General features: G+C 36.9%; 1 protein-coding gene across 1 annotated transcript in view; it reads right to left on the bottom strand.

The window, feature by feature from the left end:
- The window catches only part of RNF128 (ring finger protein 128), a 105,822-nt gene extending 91,927 nt beyond the window's left edge, over positions 1–13,895 (bottom strand). Inside the window, exon 1 of the mRNA XM_024240262.3 lies at positions 13,490–13,895. Coding sequence (XP_024096030.2) covers positions 13,490–13,895 — 406 coding nt within the window. The remainder of the gene's footprint in view (positions 1–13,489) is intronic.

Below are 13,895 nucleotides of genomic sequence, written 5' to 3'. Positions count from 1 at the left end.
CTGATTGTACACTCCTCTTCCTCTGCTGAATTGACTGCTTTGAGGAAAAGAACTCAATTTACATTTCCATTTAAAACCTAAAAATATACATAAGTAAATGTTGATTGGATTTAATTCAATTCTGGAATGCAGGGTATCCAGGCATTTAGTGATTGCAATTTTGACATCCTAAGGCCTTGACTAAGTTTCTACCAGTTTTTACTAAAATTCTAATCTCCTCAATGCAGATAGGTAATTAGCATTAGTCATAACAAACAGATCATTTTCCAGCCATTTGATTTATTAAAATGGCCCCAAATAATTTTTCATGTGCTTGTTTTTTATAATGATTTCCTATTTTTATGCAACATCCTCCAGATACCCAGGTGACACTCAAGTCAAGGACCAACTTGTACCTGGATTAAGACTATAAAGCAGTTCCATTTGGAACCCTAGGGCAGGTTAATTTTATATTCAGGTCATTTAGCACCTGTTACCCTCCACTGTACCCTACCTCCCTGCCCAAACATTGACATGCTTCTCCATCCCTGTGATCTACAATCATAGATCTAGGAACAAACCCTTGTGATTTAAATTTATTCACATTTTCATCTCTAATCTGTTCAGCTCTGCCCTTGCCAGCTCCTTCAAGAGTGGCTGCTCCCTTGTAAATAATGCTCTTACATTGTATATACAATGCCAGCCCTTTACATTGATAAACCAAGTACCATACTTGCCTGAGACAAATTTACTCCAGAATTTTGTTTCAAATCTTTACATTATTGCCACCTGGTATCACATTCATTCCATCCTTAGCTAGTGCCCCAAATGGAAGCTAATTTGTTTACTATTCACTTCTGTGCACCTCTCTCTGTATTGCTCTTTACTTTCTTCTTCTACTTCTCCTCTCCTAAAAGTTTCCATGTGTCTTCTAGATCTCTGGTTACACGACAGATGTTTAACTTGTATACTTTCCTCATCTTCTCTTCACTGTGGGTTCCCTGTGCTTCCTGACTCAACCAAAACCCATCTTATCATGAGGACGCGACTTCTCCTTCAGATATTTTCAGTAAAGGCAGCTCATCTGTTCGTGCCCCACATATTTCAAGGAATAGGAGTCTCTTCACTCCCACATTGTTGTTTCCAGACTACTCCCCCACTCTTTTTTATTTTTTATTTTTTTTTGAGACGGAGTCTCGCTCTGTAGCCCAGGCTGGAGTGCAGTGGCGCGATCTCGGCTCACTGCAAGCTCCGCCTCCCGGGTTCACGCCATTCTCCTACCTCAGCCTCCCGAGTAGCTGGGACTACAGGCGCCAGCCACCATGCCTGGCTTTTTTGTATTTTTTAGTAGAGTCGGGGTTTCACCGTATTAGCTAGCATGGTTTTGATCTCCTGACCTCGTGATCTGCCCGCCTTGGCCTCCCAAAGTGCTAGGATTACTGGCATGAGCCACCGCGCCCGGCCTACTCCCCCACTCTTATGAATCAAAATCTGCTTCTTGGAGACTCACAGCATTTGGTTTTAATAACCTCTATTACTTTCCTCTCTGCTTGGCCATGGACCAACCTCCCAGTAATTTCCCCACATTTATCGAAGACATTATCATTTGGATCACAGCCATCCTTTTCACCCTCAAATCTTTCCATCACTCAACATTCTGTCCTCAGTGTGGTTTAACTTCAGGAATTTTTGTCGCCATTCCACTTTATTGACCCCACTGCCATGGCCATACTCTGTATATTATCAGCATCCTAATCTGCTAAACCTCCGAAATCCTAACAGAAATATCCCACTTTCTGATTGGTTATCCTATAACTCTCTCACTTTCATATTCCCGGTACTGGTCTTTGACTTCTCTGCTATCACCTTCTGTGTTGATGACCCTTCCAACACTCTGACCTTTACAATTTCTTAATTGCTTCAGTTCTAATAACCTTAACATTTCTATTCTGCCTTTTATGACTTGTATAAATATTAGTCCCCCGACTACATTTCCCTCCTTGAGGGCAATGATGATATTTTTGTACCATTTTTTACAGTGCCTTCCATAGTATATGATCACTGGAAAGGTAGTATTGTGTGCTGATTAAGAGCACAGACTCTTAATTATTAGGATATTAGGTTTCTTTTTTTTTCTTTTTAAATTATTATTATACTTTAAGTTTTAGGGTACATGTGCACAATGTGCAGGTTAGTTACATATGTATACATGTGCCATGCTGGTGTGCTGCACCCATTAACTCGTCATTTAGCATTAGGTATATCTCCTAAAGCTTTCCCTCCCCCCTCCCCCCACCCCACAACAGTCCCCAGAGTATGATAAAAACTCTCAATAAATTAGGTATTGATGGGACGTATCTCAAAATAATAAGAGCTATCTATGATAAACCCACAGCCAATATCATACTGAATGGTCAAAAACTGGAAGCATTCCCTTTGAAAACTGGCACAAGACAGGGATGCCTTCTCTCACCACTCCTATTCAACATAGTGTTGGAAGTTCTGGCCAGGGCAATTAGGCAGGAGAAGGAAATCAAGGGTATTCAATTAGGAAAAGAGGAAGTCAAATTGTCCCTGTTTGCAGATGACATGATTGTATATCTAGAAAACCCCATCGTCTCAGCCCAAAATCTCCTTAAGCTGATAAGCAACTTCAGCAAAGTCTCAGGATACAAAATCAATGTACAAAAATCACAAGCATTCTTATACACAAATAGCAGACAAACAGAGAGCCAAATCGTGAGTGAACTCCCATTCACAATTGCTTCAAAGAGAATAAAATATCTAGGAATACAACTTACAAGGGACGTGAAGGACCTCTTCAAGGAGAACTACAAACCACTGCTCAACGAAACAGAAGAGGATACAAACAAATGGAAGAACATTCCATGCTTATGGGTAGGAAGAATCAATATCATGAAAATGGCCATACTGCCCAAGGTAATTTATAGATTCAATGCCATCCCCATCAAGCTACCAATGACTTTCTTCACAGAACTGGAAAAAACTACTTTAAAGTTCATATGGAACCAAAAAAGAGCCTGCATCGCCAAGTCAATCCTAAGCCAAAAGAACAAAGCTGGAGGCATCATGCTACCTGACTTCAAACTATACTACAAGGCTACAGTAACCAAAACAGCATGGTACTGGTACCAAAACAGAGATATAGATCAATGGAACAGAACAGAGCCCTCAGAAATAACGCCGCATATCTACAACTATCTGATCTTTGACAAACCTGAGAAAAACAGGCAAAGGGGAAAGGATTTCCTATTTAATAAATGGTGCTGGGAAAACTGGCTAGCCATATGTAGAAAGCTGAAACTGGATCCCTTCCTTACACCTTATACAAAGATCAATTCAAGATGGATTAAAGACTTAAATGTTAGACCTAAAACCATAAAAACCCTAGAAGAAAACCTAGGCATTACCATTCAGGACACAGGCATGGGCAAGGACTTCATGTCTAAAACACCAAAAGCAATGGCAACGACAGCCAAAATTGACAAATGGGATCTAATTAAACTGAAGAGCTTCTGCACAGCAAAAGAAACTACCATCAGAGTGAACAGGCAACCTACAAAATGGGAGAAAATTTTCGCAACCTACTCATCTGACAAAGGGCTAATATCCAGAATCTACAATGAACTCCAACAAACTTACAAGAAAAAAACAAACAACCCCATCAAAAAGTGGGCGAAGGACATGAACAGACACTTCTCAAAAGAAGACATTTATGCAGCCAAAAAACACATGAAAAAATGCTCACCATCACTGGCCATCAGAGAAATGCAAATCAAAACCACAATGAGATACCATCTCACACCAGTTAGAATGGCAATCATTAAAAAGTCAGGAAACAACAGGTGCTGGAGAGGATGTGGAGAAATAGGAACACTTTTACACTGTTGATGGGACTGTAAACTAGTTCAACCTTTGTGGAAGTCAGTGTGGCGACTCCTCAGGGATCTAGAACTAGAAATACCATTTGACTCAGCCATCCCATTACTGGGTATATACCCAAAGGATTATAAATCATGCTGCTATAAAGACACATGCACACGTATGTTTATAGCGGCACTATTCACAATAGCAAAGACTTGGAACCAACCCAATGTCCAACAATAATAGACTGGATTAAGAAAATGTGGCACATATACACCATGGAATACTATGCAGCCATAAAAAATGATGAGTTCATGTCCTTTGTAGGGACATGGATGAAATTGGAAATCATCATTCTCAGTAAACTATCGCAAGAACAAAAAACCAAACACCGCATATTCTCACTCATAGGTGGGAATTGAACAATGAGAACACATGGACATAGGAAGGGGATATTAGGTTTCAGACCTCAGCTTTGAAACATACTAGCTGTATGACCATGGCAAATTTAACCAATCTCTCTGTGCCTCAGTTTTCTTATATATAAAATGGAGATACTGACACTATGTACCTCATAGGAGTTGTTGGGATGATTACACTGAGATGAATGCTTGGCACATAGCTAACAGAGTACTTACTATTAACAACTGCCTTCATAAAGGGGAAGGAAAAACAGATACTTTAACAGGTACATTACTGAAAGAAATAAAGAGTTCCAATTTATTATGAGAAATGATGCTGAGACAGTCATTTAAAATATAAATGGAAAGCAAGTGAATTATTAAGGAAATTTTCATTTCTCTTTGTTCTTTCCACAGGGGAGATGTCAATGTATTGATTATTGCTAGAGACGAATTTACTTAACTACATTGTGTTACTATCATTGCATATTAAGGTCATTAGCTAGGTCATGCTGAGAATATATGTCATTAAAAATTTAGGCAAAAATATGATATACATCTAAAACTCTAAAAAGTTACAGTTAACATTACTATATTGTTAAATATTTACATTACAATTAACATTACTATACTGTTGAATATTTATGTGCTCAAAGCATGTCCTGAGCATGGGTGGAACAGGTTGTTGCTTGCATGATGTGATGAGGGACACTCTGAAACATCATCTCCTGGAATTCACTCTTCCACTGTTCTGTCAAAGGTCCTGATATCACCAGTAAGAAATCTGTTTTGTTTTTCCTTTAAGGCATATTGTTTCTAGGTGCAACAAGTAAATCTTTCCCCCAACTTTATCAAAATAGCACCTGAATATCGAAAAATTTTCTAAATAAGTAGCCATAAAACTTGCAAGTTTAGACAGAAACAGACATAATTTGTTTATATGATGTCCTTGCTGCCTAGGGAATGTACTCTTGAATGAAGGAAGAGAGGTAGCTGGGGTAAGAGCACTTGTGAACTGAGGACTACTGAAATGAGAGCGACAGAGAGAGAGTACTTAAGAGGAAGTAGCCTACTTTATGTAGTCTTGCTCAGGCATTGTTCTGTGTGTATTTACACACACACTCTTTTCTAATAATTGCAAGTAATTGTGGGGGAAATCTGTCTGAGCAGCAAATCATAATATAATAAATGAAACATTAAAAATTTAGGAGGAAGAGGCCAAGAGTTAAGCAAAGGATATGTTAATGAACAAATGGCACATGTTTAGATGCTTTCAAAATGTTCTTTGATTTTAAAATGGAGAAAAGGGAGATGAAATGTACTTGAAAGGGCTCACAGTAAATTTACTCATTTTGTTTTTATCTGGAAACTGGTGCTCAGAGGTACTATATCTTGATTTCCTTATAAACATACATTTTTATGCAATTATGTTTGTATGTGCCTGTACCCAGGGGAGGGGGGCACCTGGGCATTTGTGTGAAAGCATAAAAGAGGTACTAAAATCATTTGTTATTGTAAGTCAGGTAAAAAAAAAAAACTTATGATGTTTCAGAGATTCATGAATTCCAAGCATAGCTGAGTTATTTTCCAGGCGTAACATGTTATATACTTACTAATACATCCCATAATCATGTCAATTTTTAAAATAACTGTGTCATTCTTTAGTTGACTTGTGGTACAATGTAGTTGTCAAATATTTTGCTTAGAAACCTGTGTTTTTTGCCCATATATTTCTATTTTATATCTGTCTCTACATTTATTATTCTTTACTATTCACCATGGTACTTCATCTTGTTTTTAATAAATAATTTTCCTAACTTGTCAAGATGCTTTTACTGTTTGTTTGTGTCTTACAACTTGACACTCAACTTGGAGTCGCAGTGAAATTTCTTTTTCAATTGTTTTATCCAGGGCACTAATAAAATAGTATTTGGAAAATAACCCAAAATTGTCCCTTTTACCTATTGTTTCTTCTTTCCATACCTAATTTATGGAGATCATCTATTGTTTCTGTATACCACTTTATTATTTCTCGCAAGCTAACAGTAAACTATTGGATTTCCCTTTTGGGCATATCCTACATGGTGACTCTATTTGTATCTATCTACAGACAAACATATATGCATATATACATATATATTCATATTCTAGTTTACCCATAAGAATAACAAAATTAAAAAATCTTACTGAAGTCCTGAACCTTGATAAAGACTATCTCCCAGAAGCTTCTATCAAATAACATACTCAATTATAGAACGGTGGGTGCACTTTTTAATAAAGTCAAGAACAAGTCAAGGATGTATACTGTTATCACTATTGTAGCCCTAGACAATGGAATAAGACAATTGGAAAAATTAAGAGGTAGAATTAAAATAAAAGAAGAAGCAAAACTTTCTAGAGAAAATGATCACTTATCTTGAAAATTCAAGAGAATCAATGAATGAATTAATAAAATTAATAGGAGTTCAACAAGGTGGTCAGATGCAAGGTCAACAATAGTGATACAAGATCAATATCAATAGCTTTCTTATGTATCAGCAATAATTATGTTAATTGAAGTATTGTTTGTAAAAGAGCAGCACTGAAAACAACCCAAATGTCCATTGCTAGGGGACTGGTTAAATAAATTACGTGTGCGTATGCAATATTAATATAATGCAATAGTTAAAAGAATGAATTTGATTTAAATACAAATTTACTGACATGAACATAACTCCAGTTCCTATTGTTGAGTAGCTAAAGCAAGCTACAGAATAACTTTGTTAATATTGAAAATAAAACACAAATTGACTATGTGTTTTCTGTACGTATATATGCAAAAATGAATAGAAAAAGTCTGAAAGGTTACATACTGAATGAATAGCAATAGTTATCTCTTGAAAGGGTGCTGGAATTGGGGGTGGTAGTCAAGGGGAGACTTTAATTATATTGTTAGTATTTTTAATAGGAGAAACTACTCATTTATTACTTGTATCAGTAAAAATAAAAACAATTTAAAAAATACAATAGTTTGCCAAATTTACCAAACTTCATTTAAACTTGTCCATCTTTTCATATATAAAAGAGAATTGTTTTGTAGTTTCTTAAACTTTTATTCATTGAGCAAATAGTGAAGACCATGCACTATGCTCTGTACAATGGATACAATGGCAAACATGACAGACGTGGTCTTTGTCCTCCTGGAACTTACAATCTAGTGGGAGAAACAAATAATAAACAAATAAGAAAATAATTAGGCCAAGTGCGATGGCTCATGACTATAATCCCAGCACTTTGGGAAGTCGAGGCAGAAGGATTGCTTGAGACTAGGAGTTCAAGATCAGCCTGGGCAACACAGTGAGACCCCTGTCTCTAAAATAATAAAATTGCCTGATGTGATGACACAGGCCTGTGGTCCCAGCTACTTGGAAGGCTGAGACAGGAGGATTGCTTGAGCCCAGGGAGTTCGAGGCTTCAGTGAACTTTGTTTGTGCCACTGCACTCCAGCCTGGGTGACAGAGCAAGAACCGTATCAAAATAAATAAATAAATAAATAAATAAATTTAAAAAATAAATTAAAAAAGAAAATATACATTAAAATAAATTTTAACAAGAAAGAGCTGAAGGTTTTGATAGAAAATAATACGAATAAGGTCAAGGGAGACCTGTTAGAAGAAACATTTAAACTGGAATATGGAGTACCTGTTACGTGTGATAATGATGGTGGTGAGAGAGAGCAAGGCAAGTAAAAAGCGTCCCACGTGGAAAAAGCTTCACATGTTGGAGAAAATGTCCAAAGATCAGAGTGGTTGAAGCATTGTGAGGGAGAGGGAAAGAGTAGACTGTTAGGTTGGAGAGATAGGCAGAGGCCAGATCATGCAACTCCTTTTAGGCCTGATAAAATTTAGACTTTATTTGAAGAACAATGGAAAGTCACTGGGGAGCTCTGAGAAGAGGAGTGATGTGATCAACCTATATTTTTAGATCACTCTGGCTTCTGTGTAGAGAATATATGGGGTAGGTTGAGTAGAAGCAGGGAGCCCAGTTTGGAGGCTATTTGCAGTAGTCAGTGCGAGAGCTGGCAGTAGCCTGCACTAGACTAGTGGTAGTAGATAGACATGGTTATATTTTGGAGGCAGTGTTATGTGAAAAAAAATAATGAAGGAGAAGTGACTCAGGCAGAGGAGGCAGCAAATACAAAAGCTTGTGCTTATTTCTCTTAGTTAAAAAACAGAGAGAAAACCAGAGTGGCTGAGGCATGGTAATGCAGGGGAGAAGGGCATAGGATAAGGTCTGACTGTACACGATTAGCATCAAACCTTGTAGGCCTAGGCTCAAGGCCTGGATTTTATTCTAACTGGGGTGGAATTACATTTTCCACAGGATCACTTTGGCTGCTATGTGCTACAGAGGGGCGAGAATAGCAAGAGAGAACACTTAAGAAGCTATTGCAGTGGTCCAGGTGGGAGATGATTTTGGCCTGGGCTTGGATGGAGGCAGCAGAGGTGAAAAAGTGAATGGACTTAAGAAATGCTTGGAGGTAGGATCAAGAGAACTTTATGTTTAAGGAGATGTGGGAGCGAAGATGAGGAAGGCATCAGGAGTTACTTTCAGGCTGTCTGGCAAGGAAATGTTTAGTGGAATTGAGGCACTGAAACGAGCCCCGTGTGGCAAGAGTTCAGTGAGTAGAAGAGGAGGGAGTGAGAGGAAATGAGGTCACAGCAGTAGGCCAGATGATTCAGAGCTGGATAAAGTCTTGGAAAGAAGTTTGGATTTACCCTGAGTATCATGGGAAGCCACGGAAGGATTTTAAACAGAGTGAGATTTATTTTCTCTAAAAAGCCACTTTGGCTTATAGTCTGGAGATTGGGCTTGGAAGGGGACAAGAGTGGCAGGGAAATCAACTAGAAAGCTGTTGTAGAGGTCTAAGATAGAGTGAGAGGTGTCTTGGAGATGCACAGAATTAGACAGATTTGAGGCTCATTTGAAATGGAACTGATTAGTTTTCTTGAATTAAGCTCTTCTTTATGTACATATCTGAGTTAGTTTTACTGAAGTTTTTATCATCTTCTCACTTCATTTATATACCATGCTTTTATTTCCCCTTTTACTTCTAGAAAAGCATTTTTATAAAGCATGTGAGTTTGCTGTTATAATTAAACCCTTCCTTTTCATGCACTTCACTACTCTGGAATTGGTGAGTTTTGGGGATTCTGAATGCCGCACACTTCACTCTAATCCACTTCGTTGGACACAGCTGAAATGATAAAACGTAAAAACCATTTTATTCCTCCCAAATTACTGACCATACTGATATAAACTACATGCAAATCTAAGCATTTCTTAAAACATTTTACCTAAAAATAGCATATTTAACTTCCAAAGCTGACTGCTCAGCAAACAAGTACTTAACATGTTACGCGTCTTCTGCTTGGATAACTCAGGAGTCCTGAATTTTCTTGCATCTCTAGAATAGAACCGAAAGGCCATGTGTGCAGTGTTTGGAAAAGATTGTTAGGAAGTTACATACTTACTTAAGAACATGGTAAACATATCCTTTTATTTCCCACCTCATCAAAATGCCAAGTCAAAATCCCATTATTCCTTCTGGTAAGCTAGAATATGAAAATATATGTATATATACATGTATGTTTGTGTGTAGATAGATACAGATATATCCACCAATGCAGAATATAACCCAAAGGAGAAATCCAAGAGCAAATTAAGAAACTGCTACTGGACACAGCACAATGGGAAACTGAGTTAGAAGTTTACCTCCAAGTATTAGGCTATACACTATTCTTCCTCAGTGAAAGCTATTCTCTAACTGAAATTATCCCCTTCAGAAAAATAACACTCTTAGTAGGGAGGCTGTAAATAGACTGGACTCAAGAGTAAGGACATTCTGTATTTAAATCGTGAAACCACGTGAGACAAGGGGTGCAGAAGCATCCCTTAGACTTATCACGTCCCTTGAAGGCAACTTATAGGGGATGCGGAGGCACAGAAATGTGAAAGGACATGGGGGAAGAGAGTATATTTGCACAACAGTACGAGGGTGGCTGAAGTAGATTGTCAGTGAGAAAGAGACAAGTTGCTCCTGATATTTAAGACCTAGCCTGGCACTCTCAATTAAGCCTCGACATTTTCTTGTTGAATATAAACCATCTCACGAAACATCAACATTAGAGAAGGTCAATCTGTGACTATGACAGATCAAAACAAACAAAAAAGACCACTCCATAATCAGATCTGAACACAGACAAAATATGGACAGTGTCCACGCCACAAAAATTACCAAATATTCCTCTATTCTGGCTAATAAGGGTAACTACCAAATATCTCTCTATTCTGGCTAATAAGGATAACTACCAAATATCTCTCTATTCTGGCTAATAAGGGTAACTATTGCTTCTTTACCAATTACAGCTTTAGCCATGGGCTAGTCTTCCCCACTTATAAAAAAGGTTTATTTAGGAACCTAAACACAGAACCACAACTTACTGGCAGCCTCCAAGTTCAGAACAAGGCCAGCTAGGGTGGCCAACTTGTCACAGTTTTCCCAGGAATTTCCTGGTTTAACATTAAGAGTCCCACATCCCAAGAAACCTTCAATCTCAAGTAAACTAGAATGGTTGGTTAACAGCCACCTTCCTTCAACTCTCCCCCAAAACACCTAAAGCAAGCCCAAATCCTGCAAGTCCTTTTTAACACCCTCTTACTAGGATGCCCTATGGTTTTCCATGGTGTGTGCTCTTCCAATTGCTGCAACAAGTAATAAATCTACCTTTTTAAACTACAGGTCTGTTGCTAGTGGTCTTTGGCTGGAGAGCATTGACATTAGAAAGAAGTAAAGAGACACAACATTGTGGAAGTGCTTAGTAAGACCTAGTACAGGAAAATGGGACTGAAGGAATGAAGAGGTAGGGGGAGCCAGGGAAGAGTAGAAGAGTACAAGGGCCTGAGGGGGCTACAGTGTGATTTTCTGAAAAGGTGGTTTTTAGGGGGTAATACAAGATGAGATGACAGAAGGTGAAACCGTGAGCTTTATTGTAGGAGGATTTCCCACATCCTCTGTGTCAAAACAAAACAAAACACGAATGAAAAGACAGCAACAACAAACAAAATGTTGGCATAAAATAATGACAGTCTTTAATGATCTAGTGTCTGGTCATCTAGTTTTCATATCCACACTTGATTCCTTATGTTTGTCAACTGCATCACTGAATAGTTTTTATATAAGGGAAATTTCTAGGAAGGAAAAAATCCAATGGCACACTAGTTGGCAGGTCTTAAAAGGGCAAAATTCCAAATTTAGTTTTAATTCTTTGGGGTTGATATCATCACATGTTAAAAAACAACGTTCATTAAATAAAATAAACACACTATAACAGTGCCTGAAATATAATAAATGCCAATAAATGTTAACTATCACAGTTATGGTCATTATGCTATCTTTTTCAATGTGTTTATTTTAAAACAATACTGCAATTGCAGTTTTAAACAAAAGTGCAATACTGTAGCTTTAAAAATATTTTTGATCATGTGTCTTTGGTTATATTGGAGGTATATATTGAATGATAAGTCTAACTGCCTCCTTTTTAAAACTCTGTTCAGAGTCACATATTCAAATGATTATGCACATGTTTCTTTTGGAGAGATTTACTGTGAGTGATCTTTGGTAAATATTCCAAATTTACTGGCAGGGTACCTACATTCTACTAGATATTGGTCCCTAATACAGGTTGCAAAGAAAGTTTTGAAAACAGGGCTACTATTTAGTTTGATACTGTTTGTATTTCAAAAATAGCAGGAGAGTGAATAAGTAGAATGTGTTCGTGCAAAAGGAAACCCAGAGTATTCAGAATCTCTAAGTTTAAATGTATAGCAAGTTGGTTCCTTAGGACAGATTTAATTCCTAAGTTTTATCAGAAAATGGCATTGGTTTCTTTCTACAAAAATGAAAGTCACTCGTAAAAACACAGGAACAGGCAGGGAATGCTTATGAAATGCTCTTAGATAGAAAATAATATAAAATGTGAATGTCCGAGCTCTTGCAGTGTCCAGGATGTGTCACAAAAGGTAGCACATGGAGTTTTGTTACATCTACAGTAATTTTGTACTGCTGAAGTTCATCTTACTTTTTTTTTGATGCTTAGCGAAATAAGCAGTTTGGTTTTCAAATAGTAGTACTAAACAGTGATATTGTATGTGTACAACTTGGAACGTTCCAAGCACCATACTATTCTTAACATAAGTTTGATTTTCTCCTTTTCATAACTCTAAAATCTGTTTAATTTAATTTGCATTAATTTTCTTAGAGGCCAAATTTGGCAATAACACCAATTATCAAAATTTTGTATTCATTTACTGTCAGCTCTTGCCTTGATTGAAATTATTCCTTTTTTTTTTTTAGAACAAGTCTGATAAAAACACACATACCTATCCACAGTGAACAAAATGGGATTCAGAAGTTTACTTCTTCATTGGTTTAAGAATCTATTTACTTAGAAACTGTTTTTTCAAATAAATAAAATAAAAACCAGTAATTTTCAGAAGTAACTCCTTTAAAAAGTTAATAAATTAGAAGTTTCTATTTACTTAAGAAGCCATTAGTAAATATTTCTAAGGGAAATCTTTATTTTCTTTGTGAATTACAGTGTTATCCTATTTCTGCCATACACTTTTCAATGGGTAACATCATTTTTTTGCAGAGTAGTTTCATTTGTATCAGTCCCGCAAAAAGATTCAAATCTTACAAGCATAGAGTAGAGTCAAGTTCTCATTTCTATAACATTTTACACACTTATAATATGCTATTATTTAAGCATAATGAAACTGTTTTGCAGTTTCACAAACTTGAAAACATACAATCCCTTTTGCAGGAGAAAATAAATCAAACTGAGAAGTGCAAATTAATAATGAAATTAAATTTTTTAATGTTTAGAGGTAAAGGCACAGTTTATTAAAAAGCAATTCACGATATAATGCCCACTGAGGAAACTTATATTGCTAGGAAAACATGAAAGAAAATAGGAATCACTTCATGAATTGCTACTGTCTTTGGAACAAATTAATTAAAAATATTAAATAATAATAAAGTAATTACAAGTCGTGCCAGGCAAGAAAATTTAAAGTAAAATTATTTTACAACCTTGTTGCCAGATCCTAGAGCAGTTCTAGATGGAAATACCACTCTAAGATAAACGGACATTAACTCTCTTTGTGAATCAATTATTACTTACCAAAATTTGCCATCTGTATCGTCTGATTGCCAGTCTCTGGAGCATTGTAAATCACAACAGCATCAGCATTTCTTCTGCCCGCTGTTTGAATTTTTTCTGAAAATGTACAATTACCTCTTTCTATCAGCGCAATCCAGGGCTTCTTAGTATTACTAAACTCAGTGTTGTGGTCACAAGCTTGGTAGTTATTGTTCTTAGGGATGCCTACAACTCCCATAGCATTAACCACTGGTGAAGCTAATCCATAAACACCACATTCACATGTCTCTATTGCAGTGTAGTTGCTGGTTTCATTGTAATAAGTCACAGTCACATAGGCGGTCATTGAAAAAGATGCTGTAATTTTAAGTAAAAAGGTAAAAATTACAAGGAGCCAAAAAAAACTGGACCTATTCTCCTGGTTCAT

Source organism: Pongo abelii, chromosome X (assembly GCF_028885655.2).
Source record: "Pongo abelii isolate AG06213 chromosome X, NHGRI_mPonAbe1-v2.0_pri, whole genome shotgun sequence".
NCBI lineage: Eukaryota > Metazoa > Chordata > Mammalia > Primates > Hominidae > Pongo > Pongo abelii.
This window is presented reverse-complemented; position numbering and strand designations above follow the sequence as displayed.